Consider the following 18,540-nt stretch of genomic DNA (forward strand, 5'->3'; position numbering starts at 1 on the left):
AATTCTGAATTGTCTTTTTATAAAACAGTGTGAGTTCCTTACATAAAAGGTCCTCTGAATTCTTTTTTTTTTTTTTTTTTTTTTGAGACAGAGTCTCACTTTGTCGCCAGGCTGGAGTTCAGTGGCACGATCTTGGCTCACTGCCACCTCTGCCTCCCGGGTTTAAGCGATTCTTCTGCCTCAGCCTCCCAAGTAGCTGGGACTGCAGGCATGAGCCACCACGCCCAGCTAATTTTTGTATTTTTAGTAGAGGCAGGGTTTCACCATGTTGGTCAGGACGGTCTCGATCTCTTGACCTCGTGATCCGCCCGCCTCAGCCTCCTAAAGTGCTGGGATTATAGGTATGAGCCACTGTGCCCGGCCAAGGCCTTTGAATTCTTATTCATTGCTGGATGCAAAATGAATTTTGGAAGTCATTTTGGAAGACAGTTTGGCTATCGTACCCTATGATTCAGCAAGCATGCTCCTTGGTATTTACCCAAATGAGTTGAAAAGTTATGTACACTCTAAAACCTCCACACAGATGTTTATACTGCTTTATTCATAATTGCCAAAACTTGGAAGCAACCAGGATATCCTTCATTGGGTGAATGATAAAATGTGGAATATCCAGGCAATGGAATATTATTCAATGCTAAAAAAGATGAGCGGCCAGGTATGGTGGCCTAACTGCCTGCACCTCTTGACTCCCCACTTAGCCTGTGTGACTCATTCAGGTCTGGCCTCCACCTCCAGGCAGTCCTCCATCCCCAGCGGATGGGTTAAGACCTCCTTCATTCCCAGCGCCCCCGACCCCATCTCCTGTACCCCTAACCAAGCTCAAGGTGGGCACAAGAGATGGTCCCAATGTATCTGCTGAGTGAATGAAAGCCACGTCATTCTTATGGCTCTTCTATAAGGTACTTTTCTTCAAGTGAGGCCAACAAACTTGTCGTGAGATTTCCTTTCTATCCTCCAGGTGAAGAATTTGGACATTTCAAGATCTGAAGTGAAATTAAACTGGAATGGCCTGTCACGAAACCCAAGGAGGTAGAAGGGGTTTACTCTGGGCTTGAGGGAAATGAAAAAGGAGCATCTTGGGGAGTGTCCCATGTGCCAGGCTAGGTCACCATTTCTTCTCAGTCTGTTAGTGAATCCTCACAACCATCCTGAGTGCTTATTCTCATTTTACAGGGGAGGGGTCTGGGCTCAGAGGTCGGCTCTGTGTGGGCAGCGCCTGTGCCCATACTGTAGAACTGCACATGAGGTGTGGAGGGGCCTGGGGCTGACGTCCCCTCTCTGCCCTGTCTTGCAGCCACATGGTTGATCTGACTCCCTTGATTCTCAACCCTGGAGGCTTCCATTTCTCATATGTGGCTGGAAACAGCGTGCCCAAGCTCCATTGCCCTGGCTCCCCCTGGTAAGCATGCCTCCTCAACTCTCTGGGGCCAGACACCATCCTGGCTCTAACCCAGTGCACTGCAGGCACAGGGTAGCATGGGGAGCCATGCCCACAGGGAGAGGCAGGAGTGGGGCTGGAGATGTGGGAGGAGCCCCCTGGTTTTCTACCTGTCCTTTGGGAGCCCCAGGATCCTGTCTGGTCTACACTATGCCTAGGGTCTTTGGTCCCTTCCCTCCACTGCCCTGCAAGTCGGTCAGTGGGAGCCTCCCCCACTCCAGGCAGTCCTGGGTGCCCCCTGCTCAGAACAATCTCAGGGGCTCTCCTGGGCCTGTAGCCGTGGATCTCAGCCCTCTGCTTTTAAGCAGCAGACCCCTCTTTGCAGACAGGGTCTTGATGGATAAAGCAGATAGACGGGGTTTGCTCTGGTTAAGGCGTTGGGTGGGGATTGAAGGCACCCAGGGGCTCCACCTACTTGGCTGTAGGCAAGCAAGGCAGCCCCAGGTGCCAAGGGCTGATGGGGTCACCACGGAGGCCATGGTGTTGGTAGTGGCAGAGGTGGCAGCAGGGTTGGTGGCAGACATGGGGGGTCAACCGGTCCCATAAGAGGTTGGGTTCTGGTTTCTTCTGTCTTGGCTTCCTTCTCGTCTTCTTGGTGTCTGCAGCAAAAGGTGCCAGTGAGTGCCTATGTTGCAGCCAGAGCAGGGTAGAGTGGGAGCCAAATACAGTGGTGTGGTGTCTTCACGCAGTCCCTCCAACAAGAAAGGGACGGGGGCCCCAAAGAGCACCATGAACAATACCTAGAGCCACTGCTGACAGGGGCCAACATGCTCCATCTCACCAACCTCACCTTGGGGGGGCTACAGGTGCTGTTGGTCCAACAATCAGTGGAGGGCTCACTCTCAGCACCCCAGAAAGTGGGACCCCCAGGTAAGCTGGGCCTCCCCATGTGACACAGAAGTGAGTAGCCCCACACTAGTGTAGGCACCCACGAACACATACTGAAGGAACTGAGCCTGAATCCAATCGAGCTTTAGAGCAACTGTCCAAGAAATACAGGCAGAGGAGGAAGCAACCCACCAGCAGACCGTAACAGACGCAAACCCGGGAAGTGGGACTTGCCAGAGGACGACACCAGACAGGCTATCCCTCCTCAAAGGGGACTTCAACGGAAGTGGCCAAGGACCCAGGGCCATCCCAGTGTACGTTTGCTGCCCCTGTGTGGACACATATATGGCCGCCTTTCATTTCATTCTCACGAGTGTCCCAATTTAGACACTAATTATACAATCACCCTAGTTAAAAGGAACCTAAGAGGCCTAACAGCCAAACATAATGAATATGTGAGTCTCACTGGGTCCTGAGGGTCCTGAGGTGACAGACCAAGTCTAGAAAGACTTTTGTGGCCCATCTAGGAGAGGTGACTATGACCAGCTGATGTCAGAGACCTGTTGTCAATTATGTAAAGTGTAACAATGACATTGTGATTATGTCAGCAAATGTTTGTTTTTGTAGTTGTCACTTTATAGAGACAGGGTCTCACTCTGTATCGCCCAGGCTGGAGCACACTGGTGTGATCATAGCTCACCATAACTTCAAACTCCTGGGCTCAAGCTATCCTCCTGCCTCAGCCTCCCAAGTAGCCAGGACTACAGGCATGTGCCACCACACTTGGCTATTTTTAAAATTTTTTCATAGAGATGGGGTCTTGCTAGTTGCCCAGGCTGGTCTCCAACTCCTAGGCTCAAGAGATTCTCTTAACCTCAGCTTCCCAAAGTGCTGGGATTACAGGCATGAGCTACTGTGCCCAGCCAAATGCCTTTTTTTTTTTTTTTTTTTGAGATGGAGTTTCTCTTGTCGCCCAGGTTGGAGTGCAGTAGTGCGATCTTGGCTCACTGCAACCTCTACCTCCCAGGTTCAAGCGATTCTTCTGCCTCAGCCTCCCGAAGTAGCTGGGATTACAGGCAAGCCAAGCTAATTTTTCTTCATTTTTAGTTGAGACGGGGTTTCACCATGTTGGCCAGGCTGGTCTTGAACTCCTGACCTCAGGTGATCCACCTGCCTCGGCCTCCCAAAATGCTGGGATTACAGGTGTGAACCACCATGCTCTGCCTTTTTTTTTTTTATTATTATTTTTTAATTAAGATGCATTCTAAAGTAGTCAGAGGTGCAATGATATCTGAGATTCCCCTTCAAATACTTCAGAAAAAGGCCTAGGGTTACGGAGAGTGAAACACATTTGGCAAGATGGGGACAGTTGCTGAGGCTGACGACAGGTTCTTGGGGGTGTTCGCTGTCATCTCTAGTTTTGTACATGTTTACTCTAATAAAAAGTGCCTTTTTTTTTTTTAAGTGCCAAACACAGGGCCAGAGACAAGCCACAGGGCCACACCAAGGACATGGTTGGTTGGTGCCAGGACTCTCTCAACTTTTTTTTTTTTTTTTGAGACGGAGTCTCACTCTGTTGCCCAGGCTGGAGTGCAGTGGCGCTATCTCAGCTCACTGCAACCTCCGCCTCCTGGGTTCAAGCAATTCTCCTGCCTCAGCCTCCTAAGTAGCTGGGATTACAGGCATGCACCACCATGCCTGGCTAATTTTTATATTTTTAGTAGAGACGGCGGTTTCACCATGTTGGTCAGGCTGGTCTCGAACCCCTAATCTTGTGATCCGCCCGCCTCGGCCTTGTACCGAACTGCTGGGATTACAGGCATGAGCCACCGCACCCGGCCTTTTTTTTTCTATTGAGTCAGGTTTGCTGGGTTGCTTGAGCCAGCCCTACCTACAGGCCTTCATCCACCACTCCAAAACACACCAAGGTGAGCAATGAGGGCTCTCTCTCTCGGAAAGGTGGCCCAACTTGCTCAGGATCACGCAGCCAGGAAGGAAGTAGCAGAGCTGAAGTCAGTCTCCTAACTAAAGAATCTAGCTAGGGGCAGCGCCTCTCCTCCCAGGTCCAGACTGCCCAGGCCCCTTCCTGCTCTGGATAAAACCTGACCCAAGGAGGGCAAATCCAACCGGAAGAGTGGAGGTGGTCACCTAGCCCTCGGCCTGGCTGCACTGGGCTCAGACCCCTCCCAGGGCCCAGCACGGGGAGAGGTTGATCCTTGCCCCGGGAGTAGAGGTGCACGCCGTGGATGCTCTGCTTCAGCTGCTCCACCCGCTCGTGCATCTCCAGGGCGCCCATGCTGTTGCAATGGTTCAGCTTCCCCCTGCACAACACAGAAGAACTTCGCCTGCAACAAGAGTAGGAGAGGCAGGGCAGGGGGAGGTCCGGGCCATGAGACGCCTGCCCGCTCCACTCCCCAGGCTGTGCAGCCTGGGTTTTCTGATAGATCCTACTCTGCAGTCCCAGCTAGGCCGACGGCTACCTCGCCACCCCACCCCCATCCCCGGCCCCCAAAGCTCCAACCGTCGGAGCTCTTTCCTAGGGGACGGCGGACCCGGGTAGTGACAGTTCCCGCCCAGCCGGTCCCACGCCCGGCGGCCGCACCCAGAGAAAAGAGAGCCCGCGCTCTCCGCCAGCACCACCCTCTCCGCCAGCGACGGGTTGCGGACGAGGTGGCGCAGCGCGCGCCCAATGTAGGTGTCCGCCTGCCTCTCCAAGTCTTTCTCGGAGATCTGCTGGCAGAAGGTCTCCCTCTGCGGGACCTCGCTGTCGAACTCGTCTAGGATCTCCATGAGCGAGCGCTGCTGGAGAGCCCGGGCGGCCTGGAAGCGGAGCAGGCGTCTGGGCGGGGCTCCCGAGGGTCTCGGCGCGCCGACCGCCACTCGCCCCGAGGCCAGAGCGTGGGGTCACCAAGGGAGGCGGGGCCCGTCATGCGGGACTGCCGGGACTCACCCTCTCTCCCCGCGGCCGCGGCGCAGGTGCGGACTCTCTAGCCTACCGCAGCCGCCCCGCCCCGGGCCGCCCCAGCCAATCCGCGTGGAAGCCGGGGGCAGGGCCAATCTCCGGGCGCCTGCCGCAGGCGACAATGCCCGTTGCTCTGGGCACGCGCGCTCACGACCTCGAGGGGGCGAACGCGGCTGCGCGGGTCCTGGCACAGTTCCGCAGGGGCCATCGAGCCTTTGACCCCGCCCGGGCTCTTGGCTGCGCCGAGGACGTGGTTGGTCAGCAACTTCTTTAAGGCACCCATCTCTCGGCAAGCCTCCAGTCCCCTCCGACGGGCGCCCCTCCTCGCTGTCTGTAGCCTCCCGGGCCTCATCCAGGCAACGCCCCGAGAACTTCCCTCCGCCCCTAACCCCTCTAGTTCGGACTTTTCACCCTCCTCCCTCTCCTTCACTCTCCAGCGGCCTCCCCAGATTCTGCGCTCTCCTCCCCTTTACAGCCACTTGTTTGCTCTGTACTCGCTGCATCTCCGGCCCCTGCTCAGGGTCCTGTTCCTCCTGCTCCACCTCACTGTCCTTTTCCTCTTGCCCTTCGAATGCGTTTCTGAAGGTCCTGGCTTCACCGTCTCATCTGGGACGATCTTACACACTTCTTGGTCCTGATTAGAACCCATAACTGACTGAAAAACACACCCACTGTGTCTCACCCTTCAGCTCCAGACCCACATCCAAATGACCACTGGGGACGATTCTTGGGCATCTCATGCTGAACATGTCCACATTCACGCACAGCTTGTTCTCCCTGAAAGCTACTTTTCTTACCCTCTCCCCTCCTACTTGGTCAGCCACTGACCCCAGCCACTAACAAGGGGGTGCACCCTGGACTGCGTCCTCCCTTGTCCCCTCCTTGTCCTCCATCAGCCCTGAGATCCATAGTGTGCCTGAGACGTTTAATCAGATTTTTCATCTCTTACTGCTAAACCACCAGCCCTCAGCTATTCCAACATAGGAAGTGGCATTTATTTCCTCCTGCCTGGGGACAACCAAAGAAGAATGAGGTCTGTCCTGATCATCTTGTCTAGGAATGCAGGCAGAGAGACTCGCTCAGGTACACCTGGGCTCAAATCTCTATTCTGCTTCCTGCCCTGGTGTGACTTACAAAATGAAACTTTAAAATCTATAGTATGTGCCTTTTTTTCTTTCTTTCTCTTTTTCTTTCTTTCTTTCTTTCTTTTTTCTTTCTCTCTCTCTCTTTCTTGTCGGAGTCTCACTTTGTCGCCAGGCTGGAGTGCAATAGCACGATCTCAGCTCGCTGCAACCTCCGCCTCCCGGGTTCAAAAGATTCTCCTGCGTCAGCCTCCGGACTAGCTGGGACTACAGGCATACACCATCATACCCAGCTAATTTTTGTATTTTTAGTAGAGGCGGGGTTTCTCCATATTAGCCAGGCTGGTCTTGAACTCCAGACCTCAGGTGATTCCCCCCCGCCTCAGCCTCCCAAAGTGCTGGGATTACAGGCGTGAGCCACCATGCCTGGCCAGTATGTGCCTTTTTTCATACAGGACAAGCATCCCCTTAAGGGTCGAGCAGATCCCTAATCACCCACCCATCATGTTGTTCTAGTAACCCATGCTTCACACTTTATACCTGTATTTGTATTTTTAAAAAGTGTAGGCCAGGCATGGTGGCTTACGGCTCCCAGCACTTTGGGAGGCCGAGGCGGGTGGATCACCTGAGGTCAGGAATTCGAGACCAGCCTAGCAAACATGGCAAAACCCCGTCTCTACTAAAAATACAAAAATTAGCCGGGCGTGGTAGCACATTCCTGTAATCCCAGCCACCTGGAAGGCTGAGGCAGGAGAATCGCTTGAACCCAGGAGGCAGAGGTTGCGGTGAGGCGAGATCGCACCATTGCACTCCAGCCTGGGCAACAAGAGCGAAACTCCGTCTCAAAAAAAAAAGGGGGGGGGGTGGTATTGGGCCCCTCCTCTTTGTCAGACACTGCCAAGAGATTTTTTTTTTTTTTTTTTTTTTTGAGACGGAGTTTCCCTCTTGTTGCCTAGGCTGGAGTGCAATGGTGCAATCTCAGCTCACCGCAACCTCTCCCTCCTGGATTCAAGTGATTCTCCTGCCTCAGCCTCCCGAGTAGCTGGGATTATAGGCATGCGCCACCACACCTGGCTAATTTTGTATATTTATTTTTTTATATTTTCAAGAGGGAGTCTTGTCCTGTCATCCAGGTTGGAGTGTAGTGGCGCAATCTTGGGTCACTGCAACCTCTAACTTCCGGGTTCAAGCAATTCTCTGCCTCAGCCTCCCTAGTAGCTGGGATTACAGGTGCCCACCAACACACCCGGCTATTTTTTTTTTTTTTTTTTTTTTTTTGTATTTTTAGTAGAGACAGGGTTTCATCATCTTGGCCAGGCTGGTCTTGAACTCCTGACCTCGGACACACCTGTCTCGGCCTCCCAAAGTGATGGGATTACAGGTGTGAGCCACTGCGCCCAGCCTAATTTTGTATATTTAGTAGAGATGGGGTTTCTCCATGTTGGTCAGGCTGGTCTCAAACTCCCGAACTTAGATGATCCACCTGCCTCGGCCTCCCAAAGTGCTGGGATTACAGGCATGAGCCACTGCGCCTGGCCAGAGATTTTTAAAGTGACAGTTGTCTCTGTCCTCAGGGGCTCCCAGTCTAATGGACACTTCTGCCACAGGGAGAAAATTTTGATTTAGGCCAGGTGCGGTGGCTCATGCCTGTAATCCCAGCACTTTGGGAAGCCCAGAAGGGCAGATCATGAGGTCAGGAGTTCGAGACTAGCCTGGCCAACATAGTGAAACCCTGTTTCTACTAAAAATACAAAAATTAGCTGGGTGTGGTGGCACGCACCTGTAGTCCCAGCTACTCGGGAGGCTGAGGCAGAAGAATCGCTTGAATCTGGGAGGCAGACGTTGCAGTGAGCCAAGATCGTGCCACTGAACTCCAGCCTGGGCGACAGAGCAAGACTCCATCTAAAAAAAAAAATTTGATTTAACAACCTGTGCTGGAGGAATATTCAATGCTGTGAAGCCCAGAGAAGGCTTCCACTGGGAGGGAGCCCATGAGCAGAGCCCTGAGTTCAGTCTCCCCCCAGCAAGAGCAGGAGACAGCTGCATGGGGGTCTCCAGCCAGTGGGTACAGAATCTATATAGGACTGAGGGGTGGCCACCTCCAGCCATGGCCCCTGGTGCCTAGAGGAAGGGAGGATGGATCTAAGTCAGATGACCCTGGGATCAAGGAACCCCAAGGGATCAGGACTAGGAAGCCAAGGAGCATGTGTCATTGCCCCTATTCCTCCCACGGGTGCCAGGGCTTCTCTCCCCAGGGTAGGGGTAAAGCAGTTTCCCAATGTGCCCAGCTAGGGGTAAGGGGAACTCCCAAAAGCCCATCTGGAAACCTAGTCCTCCTCTAAAGAAGATTTGAATGACTGTGACTGGGCACATAGAAACCTTTTGCACTGTGTCAGGTCTTGATGGTAGAGGTGGTCATCCAAGCATGCCTGGGGTCAGGCTCCTTGAAGTTCAGCTCCAACCCAGTATTCCAGCTAGGATGGTTGGCATGCTAGACACCTCAGTCCCTCCTGCAGGTTCAGGGCACACCTCTCTGTAAGAGAACAAACTGGCATGGTTGGTAGACATCATTTGCAGGCTTTGTATCCCAAGTCCACCCATCCATCTCACATAGTACCACTCCAGCTGAGTCCAGATACAACTGATGTCCTGGGGTGAAGGCTGCCTCCTGAAAGGCCTGCCTTATCCCCTTAACCAACTGCCACCCAGAAGAACATTCTCTCCAGAGCCTGGCCCTGTTCAAGCTTCCGCAAGGACTGGGTCCAAGCCAGGCCCAGAATGATCTTCCATGCAAAAGACTGGGCCTGTATTTCCCCTAAGACCCTGACCAGGCCTGGAGTTTCAGTCTTACCCCAGGGACCCAATGTGGAAAGACCTTCAAACAAGAGCTTTTCAGAACCTGGGGAGGTCTTCTCCTGCACCTGTCCAGCCATGACAGGAGGGAGAGTTTAGGGATGATTCTCCAGCTCTGCACCCACCTGATCCTCTGATGGAGGGTCCAGTCCAGCTTCACATCTGTGCCTAATCAGTGGAAACACTTACCCTCTGGGCACCTCAACTTTCTCAACTGGAAAGTGGAGTGAGGCAGCAAGCTCCCTTCCCCCTCCAAGGGTAGCAGGCCGGACCTGACCGATGCCCTTTCATCATTGCACTGCTTCCCAGCGGCCCATAGTAGTGCAACAGGGAAAGAGTGTCGGGCAGGCCTGCCAGTGCCTCCCCCAGGGTGGTCTGTAGGGATCTGAGACCTGGAATGCAGGCTGGCTGGGGCGGGGCCTCTGCCGGGGGGAAGGGTGCCCTCTGACCCCAGAGGCCCAGGCCTGGCTAGAATCTCAAGTTTCCATGGAGAAGGGAGCGAATTGGGCAGGGGGGAGGGGAGGGCCTGCAAGCCCAAGGGGCCCTGCCTGGGGAGTGGGAGGTGAGGATTGTAGGGAGGGAGATCCCCAAGGCTGGTCCCAGATGCTTTGACAATATCATTGCACTGCTTCTCAGAGCACAGTAGTGCAACCTCGTCAGAGCACCTGCGGCCAGCAGGGGGGACCCCACCACCCCCAATACACGCAGGGCGGGAAGCTCAACCATGGATGGGTGGGTGGGGCAGAGCCCCCTTCCAGTCCATCCGGGCAGGGAAGGAGACCCCAGCGGGGTGCGTCCTTGGGGTCTTCAGAACCCAGGACAGGCAGGCCTTTCCCAGAAAGCTCCGGATTGAGGTGGAGGAGAAACCCCAGACTAGGGGGTAGTTCCAATCCCGGAGCAGGAGCTGACGGGCCACGCAGGGGAGCGGGCGCACACACAAAGACGGACCCGCGCTCAGCCGCAGTCGAAAGCCGGCTAGCGCCCGGAGCGGAGCAGGTACAGCCCGACGACCCTGCGCCCTGACATGGCCCGGGGCTCCAGGAGAAAAAGGGCGGCCCCACCCCGGGACGACGCACCCCTTCTAGATGACGACCCCATCCCTGGCCCCTTGCCCTGCACTAGATAGACTCTGGGTTCTTTTCTAACATATTCTTCTGCCTGGAGGCCCAGAGCGGAGCAGAGGATGGGGGGGTCCCCGCCCTTCTGGAGTTCCCTGCTCCAAAGAGGGCGCCCGGGATCCCGGCCGCGCCCCTCCGCCTGACCCGCCGGGTAGGGCCGCCCAGCCCAGCCCAGCCCAGCCCAGCCCAGCCCAGCCCAGCCCAGCCCAACCCAGGATCCCCTCCTCAGACCCAGCTACTCACGCAGACATCCCTTCCGCCCAGGGCCGGGTCAGGACGCGGAGGGTTAGATGGAGGAGGATCCCGGCCATCGTCTGCCCCCGGGTCCCCAGCCAGACGACCCTGCACCTCGTGGCGGCCCCTTGCCTGCCGGCTCCATCTTTAACCCGCTGACAGTCGGAGGGGCCGGGCCCCCGACTCCTTAGCATAGCGCTGCGGTCATTGGCCGGCGCTGGCGCGGGGATTCGCCTCCTGCATGCCTATTGGCTGAGACGGAAGAGATTTCAAAATAGCCTCCGGGTTCCGATTGGCCCGGCGCCGGCCGAGTCTCCGGCTCCGTGGTTTTAACAATGAGTTCTACAAACACTTTTTCCCCATTCATAACTTATCAAAAGGAACTTTGCCCGCCTTTTCTCAGCTCCAATCTCTGCGGGTTTTCTAGCGACACCGACAAGAGCGCTTGGAAGCCCGGTGAGGGGCGCCAGGCGCGAGCCCACAGTGGGGGAGGCCGAGACCCTGTGGAAATTCCTGAACCCCCCCGCCAAGCCTGCTGTGAACGCGGCCGCGGGCTGCTTTGTTATGCATGCTGAGGTTGCTCTCTGCGCCTCCTGGATGGGATATTCGGACGTGGTGGGCTTCCGAACTGGGGTAGCCCCCCTCCCAACTCAACCACCCCGGATCGCCCGGCAGGACGCGAGTGAGGCTTTCCTGAAAACCCTCGGGTATGGCTGGGCTATGGAGACCCGGTCCCGGGCCCCGTGGTCTTTTGGATCTGTGGGAGATATGTGGAACGGAAGTGTAAGCTTTGGTTTCTTCGTGATTGTGATCCACTTTGCAGAGAAGCATTCACTAAGCGCCTACCCTTCGCTGATGACTAGGAAGTATATTGGTCACCGGGCTCTTGAACGGCTCCTAGGGGGAAGGGAGCAGCTGTGCTTAGACAACTGTGCCCCTGCAACCCCTCCTGCTTTATTATCAGTCCAATGGCTGAGAGCAAATGTTTTTGAGGCAGGCAGAGGTGGTTTTGAATCTTTATGAACCCGTTGCCTTCTTGCAAAATTGAGATGGCAATCAAACCTGCCCCATAGGGCTGGCTGTTGCCAGCAGCAAATGAGATGCTGTGTAAATTGTTGGCCCAGCACCTGGCATTTAGTAAGTGTTCACTGAAAGTGAGTTCTGCTGCCACTACAGTTTTTATTTTTGGTCTTGTCCTGCATTCTGCCTGGAACAATCTTATCTGCTCCCACAGCTTGGGCTTTGGTTGCCCAGGGATTCCCACTTGTGCACTGTTGGGTTCCTCTTAGTCAACACTCCTCACCTCACTGCTTACCCGTGTGTGGTAATGGGGGTGGGGGAATAGACAGAGAGGGAGGAGTGGGCTTTGACAGCCCATAGGAGCTGGGGCTGGACCAGAGGAGTGCCCCCTTGGATTTGCAGGGTGATATGGTTTGGCTTTGTGTCCCCAGCCTAATCTCACCTAGAATTGTAATCCCCAAGTGTCAAGGGAGGGACCTGGCGGGAGGTGATTGGATCATGGGGGCACTTTCCCCCATGCTGTTCTCGTGACAGTGAAGGAGTTCTCACAAGATCTGATAGTTTTAAAAGTGGCAGTTTCCCAGCCTGGCCAACATGGTGAAACCCTGTCTCTACTAAAAATACAAAAATTAGCCAGGTGTGGTGGTGTACGCCTGTAGTCCCAGCTACTCAGGAGACTGAGGCAGGAGAATCACTTGAACCTGGGAGGTGGAGGTTGCAGTAAGCCGATATCACACCACTGCACTCCAGCCTGGGCGACAAAGCGAGACTCCATCTCAAAAATAAATAAAAGTGGCAGTTTCCCCTGAGCACTCTCTCTCTCTCCTGTCACTGTGTAAGACATGGCTTGCTTCCCCTGTGCCTTCCACCAGGACTATAAGTTTCCTAAGGCCTCTCCAGCCATGTAGAACTGTGAGTCAATTAAATCTCTTGTTTATAAGTTACCCAGTCTCAAGTAGTATCATTTTTTTTTTTCTAACTGAGACAGAGTTTCGCTCTCATCACCTAGGCTGGAGTGCAATGGCACCATCTTGGCTCACTGCAACCTCTGCCTCCCAGGTTTCAAGCAATTCTCCTGCCTCAGCCTCCTAAGCAGCTGGGATTACAGGTGCCCACCACTATTCCCAGCTAATTTTTGTTTTTGTTTTGTGAGGGAGTTTCACTCCTGTCACCCAGGCTGGAATGCAATGGTGCGATCTCAGCTCACTGCGACTTCCGCCTCCCGGGTTCAAGTGATTCTCCTGCCTCACTCTCCAGAGTAGCTGGGATTACAGGAGCCCGCCACCAAGCCCAGCTAATTTTTTGTATTTTTAGTAGAGACGGGGTTTTACCATGTTGGGCAGGCTGGTCTCAAATGCCTGACCTCAGGTGATCCACCCGCCTCGGCCTCCCAAAGTGGTGGGATTACAGGCGTGAGTCACCGTGCCCGGCCACTCCCAGCGAATTTTTGTATTTTTAGTAGAGACAAGGTTTCACCATGTTGGCCAGGCTGGTCTCGAACTCCTGCCCTCAGGTGATCCGCCTGCCTCTGCCTCCCAAAGGGATGAGCCACCGTGCCCAGCCTCAGGTAATATCTTTATAGCAGTGTGAGAAAGTATGAATACATAAGATGTAGTCTACCCTGTCGGTGCCCCACCCATATCCCCTTGGCACTTACCTCTACAGAAAGGATGCTCATGGCCAGCACCTGAGGCTCAGCCTGGGGGCCTTATTCTGGCTTCAGAAGTCCCTTACCCAGTGTACAAGGCCAGTGCAAAGTGCTACAGAGTGGCTCACCCCACCCACTCAGCAGACCCAGCCTGTGAGGTAAACTACTTTGGGAGGTAAGTACCTCACTTCCTTGCCCCTTGGGTGGAATAGCTTTTATTTATTTATTTATTTATTTATTTATTTATTTATTTATTGAGACAGACTCTCACTCTGTCACCCAGGCTGGAGTGCCTCAGCCACCCAAGTAGCTGGGATTACGGGCATGCATCACCACGCCCAGTTAATTTTTGTATTTTTTGTTAGTAGAGCTGGGGTTTCGCCTTCTTGGCCAGACTGGTCTCCAACTCCTAGCTTCAAGTGATCCGCCCACCTTGGTCTCCCAATGTACTGGGATTACACGTGAGAGCCACTGCACCCAGCTGGGTGGGATAACTTTGATGCACATTCTGCACTGGGTCCCAGAGATCCCCAGTGGGATTGAGCTCCAGTTGCCCACAGGGGTAACTTGCTCAATAATGCACCTTTCACTGGCTTCTTTCCCTTCCCCTCTCACAGCCCCATTCCTCCGTGCCAGCATTTTCTGGAATCACCTCCCAACAATATACTTCATTCAAATCCTCTCAGGTCAGATGAGTAATGGGAGAGGTGGATAGACTTGTAGATGATCCTCAAGAAGTTTAACGATGAAGCCGGGTGCAGTGGCTCAGGCTGTAATTCCAGCACTTTCAGAAGCCAAGGCGGGGGCCAGGCACAGTGGCTCATGCCTGCAATCCCAGCATTTTGGGAGGCCGAGGCAGGCACATCACCTGAGGTCAGGAGTTCGAGACCAGCCTGGCCAACATGGCGAAAGCCCATCTCTACAATACAAAAATTAGCCAGATGTGGTGGCACATGCCTGTAATCCCAGCTATTCGGGAGGCTAGGCAGGAGAATTACTTGAACCTGGGAGGTGGAGGTTGCATTGAGCCATGGCACTGCCTGGGCGACAGAGTGAGACTCCATCTCAAAAAAACAGGAAACCAAAGTGGGAGGATCACTCGAGCCCAGGAGTTTGAGACCAGCCTGGGCAATATAGCAAAACCCTATCTCTACATAAAATTTAACAATTAGCCAGGTGTGGTATGGCATGCCTGTGGTCCCAGCTACTCAGGAGGCTGAGATGGGACAACCTCTTAAGCCCAGGAGGTAGAGGCTGCAGTGAGCTGTGATTGCGCCACTATACTCCAGCCTGGGTGACAGACCAAGATCCTATCTCCCCAAAAAAATAAAAAAGAAAAAGCCAGGTGCTGTGGCTTACGCCTACAATCCCAACACTTTGGGAGGCTGAGATGGGAGAATTGCTTAAGCCCAGGAGTCCAAATTCACAATTGGCTAGAGCTTTTCTCCCACCCCCTCACCCCACCCTGAGGCTTTTTTTTTTTTTTCCTGAGATGGGATCTCGCTCTGTTGCCCAGGCTGGAGTGCAGTGGCACGATCTTGGCTCACTGCAAGCTCCACCTTCCAGGTTCACGCCATTCTCCTACCTCAGCCTCCCGAGTAGCTGGGACTACAGGCGCCGCCACCACGTCCAGCTAATATTTTTGTATTTTTAATAGAGATGGAGTTTCACCATGTTAGCCAGGATGGTCTCAATCTCCTGACCTCGTGATTCACCTGCCTCGGCCTCCCAAAGTGTTGGGATTACAGGCGTAAGCCACCGTGCCCGGCCTTTTTTTTTTTTTTCTGAGATGGAGTCTCGCTCTGTCGCCCAGGCTGGAGTGAGTGCAGTGGAGCGATCTCAGCTCACTGCAACCTCTGCCTCCCGGGTTCATGCCATTTTCCTGCCTCAGCCTCCCAAGTAGCTGGGACTACAGGCGCCTGCCACCACGCCTGGCTAATTTTTGTATTTTTAGTAGGGATGGGGTTTCACCGTGTTAGCCAGGATGGTCTCGATCTCCTGACCTTGTGATCTGCCTGCCTCAGCCTCCCAAAGTGCTAGGATTACAGGCGTGAGCCACCACACCTGGCCTTTTTTTTTTTTTTTTTTTTAAAGAGACAGAGTCTGTTGCCCAGCTGGAATGCAGTAGCACCATCAGAGCTCACTGCAGTCTCCAACTCTTGGGCTCAAGCAATCCTTCCACTTCAGCTTCCCAAAGCACTGAGATTACAGGCATGTGCCACCATGTCCAGCTGCTCCATCCTTTAATAAGGTCAACTGAGGCCAGGCGTGGTGGTGCAAGCCTGTAATCCCAGCACTTTGGCAGGCTGAGGTGAGCAGATCACTTGAGTCCAGGAGTTCGAGACAAGTGTGAGCAACATGGCAAAACCCTGTCTCTAGAAAAAATACAATTAGCTGGCTGTGGTGGTGCATGCCTGTAGTCCCAGCTACTCCGGAGGCTGAGGTGGGAAGATCATTTAAACCTGTGAGGTGGAGGTTGCAGTGAACCGAGATTGCACCAGTTCACTCCAGCCTGGGCAACAGAGGCATTGACAACAACAACAACAACAAAAAAACACGAAAGGTCAATTGATTTCTCCAATGCAAGGTGCTCTGTCCACACTACTCCCAGCCTCTTCCAGCCAGTTGCCACCCCTAGCCTCTCCTTGGGCTCTTTTGTTCTGCTTCAGGGAAGCAAACCATTATACTCAGTAGCTCCCATGGCCGACCCACAGCAGCCCAGCTGAGTTATCAAGTCCAGGAAGCCTGTAATCTCTGCCATAACCGCTAGAGGCCACCAACACACCAGCAAAGCTAACAGTTATCTTCCTTTATTAGGGCTCTCCTATTTCGTCTGTTCCTGCCTTAAAGGTACCATAGTCTGGCCTGCTCAAATTGTGCCTACTCTTCCAGGCAGCCTTCTCAGATCTCTGCAGGTAGCAGTTTTATGTGGCTTTCTTCCCTTGCAATATCTTCTGCAGTTCTGTTATCTCACTGAGACTTTCAAAGGTCGTGGTGGGGGCCTGAGATGCCATGTGCCTAGGCTGGCTAGGGTGGGTGGGGTGCCATTTGCACCGAGTGAGGGAAACTGTGATGCTACTTTCCAGCAGATGGGCAGCATCCTCACCTGTCCCTTGGTCAAATACAGGTGTCAAGACTGCCACAACTGACAGGAGAGTGAGCTCCTCACATCTAGGGATGAGGGAGCTGGAGAGCTTGTGCCCCATCCCAGCTGACAGGGAATGGGGCTCCCATCCATCCTGCTCTGAGGTCTGGCCTTGGCCCTTAACAAGAAGGTTTATAAAGCTAAGGGGCTGGGGACCTGGGGTCACTTGCCATCAGACCGCCTCAGGGTGGAGAGGGGGATGCCCAGGGCAGCACTGGAGTACATGGAAGACCACTGAAAAGGTTAAGATTGCACAGTGGCAGCTGGGCGCGGTGGCACATGCCTGTAATCCCAGTACGTTGGGAGGCCAAGGCAGGCAGATCACGAGGTCAGGAGATCGAGACCATCCTGGCTAACACGGTGAAACCCCGTCTCTACTAAAAATACAAAAAAATTAGCTAGGCGTGGTGGCAGATGCCTGTAGTCCCAGCTACTTGGGAGGCTGAGGCAGGAGAATGGTGTGAACCTGGGAGGCAGAGCTTGCAGTGAGCCGAGATAGCGCCACTGCACTCCAGCCTGGGTGACAGAGCGAGACTTCGTCTCAAAAAAAAAAAAAAGACTGCACAGTGGCACCCGCCTGTAATCCCAGCCACTGACTTGAGAGACTGAGGCAGGAGAAGGCTTGAGCCATGCAGTTCGAGACCAGCCAGGACAAAATAGTAAGACCCTGTCTCAAAATAAAAGTAATACAGCTGTAATCCCAGCACTTTATGGGGGCAGAGGTGGAAGGATCATTTGAGCTCAGGAATTTGAGACCCACCAGGGCAACACAGTGAGACCTTGTCTCTACTAAAACAATTTTAAAAATTAGCCAGAGGGGGCAGACACAGTGGCTCATGCCTATAATCCCGGCACTTTGGGAGGGCGAGGTGGGCAGATCACCTGAGGTTGGGAGCTGGAGACCAGCCTGGCCAACATGATGAAACCCCGTCCCTACTAAAAATGCAAACATTAGCTGGGTGTGGTGGCGTGTGTCTGTAATCCCAGCTACTCAGGAGGCTGAGGCAGGAGAATGGCTTGAACCTGGGAGGCGGAGTCTGCAGTGAGCGGAGATTGTGCCACTGCATTCCAGCCTGGCGACAGAGCAAGATGTCATCTCAAACAAACAAAAAAAATTAGCCAGGCATGGTGGCACATGCCTGTAGACCCAGCTACTTGGAAGGCTGAGGTGGGAAAATCACTTGAGCCCAGGATGCAGTGAGCTATGATCACTGACACTGTACACCAGCCTGGATGACAGAGCAAGATCCTGCCTCATCAGAAATAATAATTAGCTGGGCATGGTGGTGTGTGCCTGTAGTCCCAGCTACTCAGGAGGCTGAGCCCAGGAGTTCAAGTTTACAGTGAGCCATGATCATGCCACTGCACTCCAGACTGGGCAATGGAGTGAGACCATCTCTAAAAAAGCAAAACTGGCCTGGCGCGGTGGCTCATGCCTGTAATCCCAACACTTTGGGAGGCTGAGGCAGGTGAATCACGAGGTCAGGAGATTGAGACCATCCTGGCTAACATGGTGAAACTCCATCTCTACTAAAAATACAAAAAAAATTAGCCGGGCGCAGTGGCGGGTGCCTGTAGTCCCAGCTACTTGGGAGGCTGAGGCAGGAGAATGGTGTGAACCCGGGAGGCGGAGCTTGCAGTGAACCGAGATAGCGCCACTGCACTCCAGCCTGGGCGACAGAGCAAGACTCCACCTCAAAAAAAAAAAAAAGAAAAAAGAAAAGCAAAACCCAGGCCAGCCGTGGTGGCTCACACCTGTAATCCCAGCACTTTGGGAGGCTGAGGTAGGCAGATCACCTGAGGTCAGGAGTTCGAGAGCAGCCTGGCCAACATGGTGAAACCCCCATCTCTACTTAAAAAAAAATATATATAAATTAACCGGGTGTGGTGGCAGATGCCTGTAATCCCAGCTACTCGGGAGGCTGAGGCAGGAGAATCACTTGAACCCGGGAGACGGAGGTGGCAGTGAGCTGAGATTGCACCATTGCACTCCAGCCTGGGGGACAAGAGCGAGAGTTCGTCTCAAAAAAAAAAAAAAAAAAAAAAAAGCAAACCTCCCCCCCTCCCCCTCCCAAAAAAAATAATAATAAAGTAGTTGGACAGATTCAGCAGTCAGGCTGGGCTGGAGACAGGTTTTGCACTGAGGAAGAAATAATCAACTAGGCCTGGGCTGGCACCTCCTGGTCATCCTCAGGCTCACAGTGAAACACAA

General features: G+C 53.8%; 1 protein-coding gene across 4 annotated transcripts; it reads right to left on the reverse strand.

Moving 5' to 3' along the window:
• Positions 1-443: 443 nt before the first annotated feature.
• On the reverse strand, positions 444-10,667 carry LOC129022837 (uncharacterized). Of its 4 annotated transcripts, none has more exons than XR_010125858.1 (4): positions 10,525-10,667; positions 8,690-8,843; positions 4,415-4,611; positions 444-2,595 (listed from the first exon to the last, which is right to left on the reverse strand). XR_010125858.1 is itself a non-coding variant. In XM_054469067.2 (4 exons), exons 1-4 carry the CDS (start codon positions 5,054-5,056, stop codon positions 910-912), a joined length of 669 nt encoding a protein of 222 aa, XP_054325042.2. In that variant the 5' UTR covers positions 5,057-6,973; the 3' UTR covers positions 444-909. The 4 variants fall into 4 exon arrangements, 2 of the variants coding, with proteins under 2 accessions (XP_054325042.2, XP_063518815.1); XM_054469067.2 differs by lacking the exons at positions 8,690-8,843; positions 10,525-10,667 and adding an exon at positions 4,869-6,973 and having other exon boundaries at positions 444-1,009; positions 1,854-2,037; XR_010125857.1 differs by having other exon boundaries at positions 444-4,611; positions 10,525-10,661.
• Between the last annotated feature and the right edge of the window lie 7,873 nt (positions 10,668-18,540).

Source organism: Pongo pygmaeus, chromosome 23, assembly GCF_028885625.2.
Source record: "Pongo pygmaeus isolate AG05252 chromosome 23, NHGRI_mPonPyg2-v2.0_pri, whole genome shotgun sequence".
Lineage (NCBI taxonomy): Eukaryota > Metazoa > Chordata > Mammalia > Primates > Hominidae > Pongo > Pongo pygmaeus.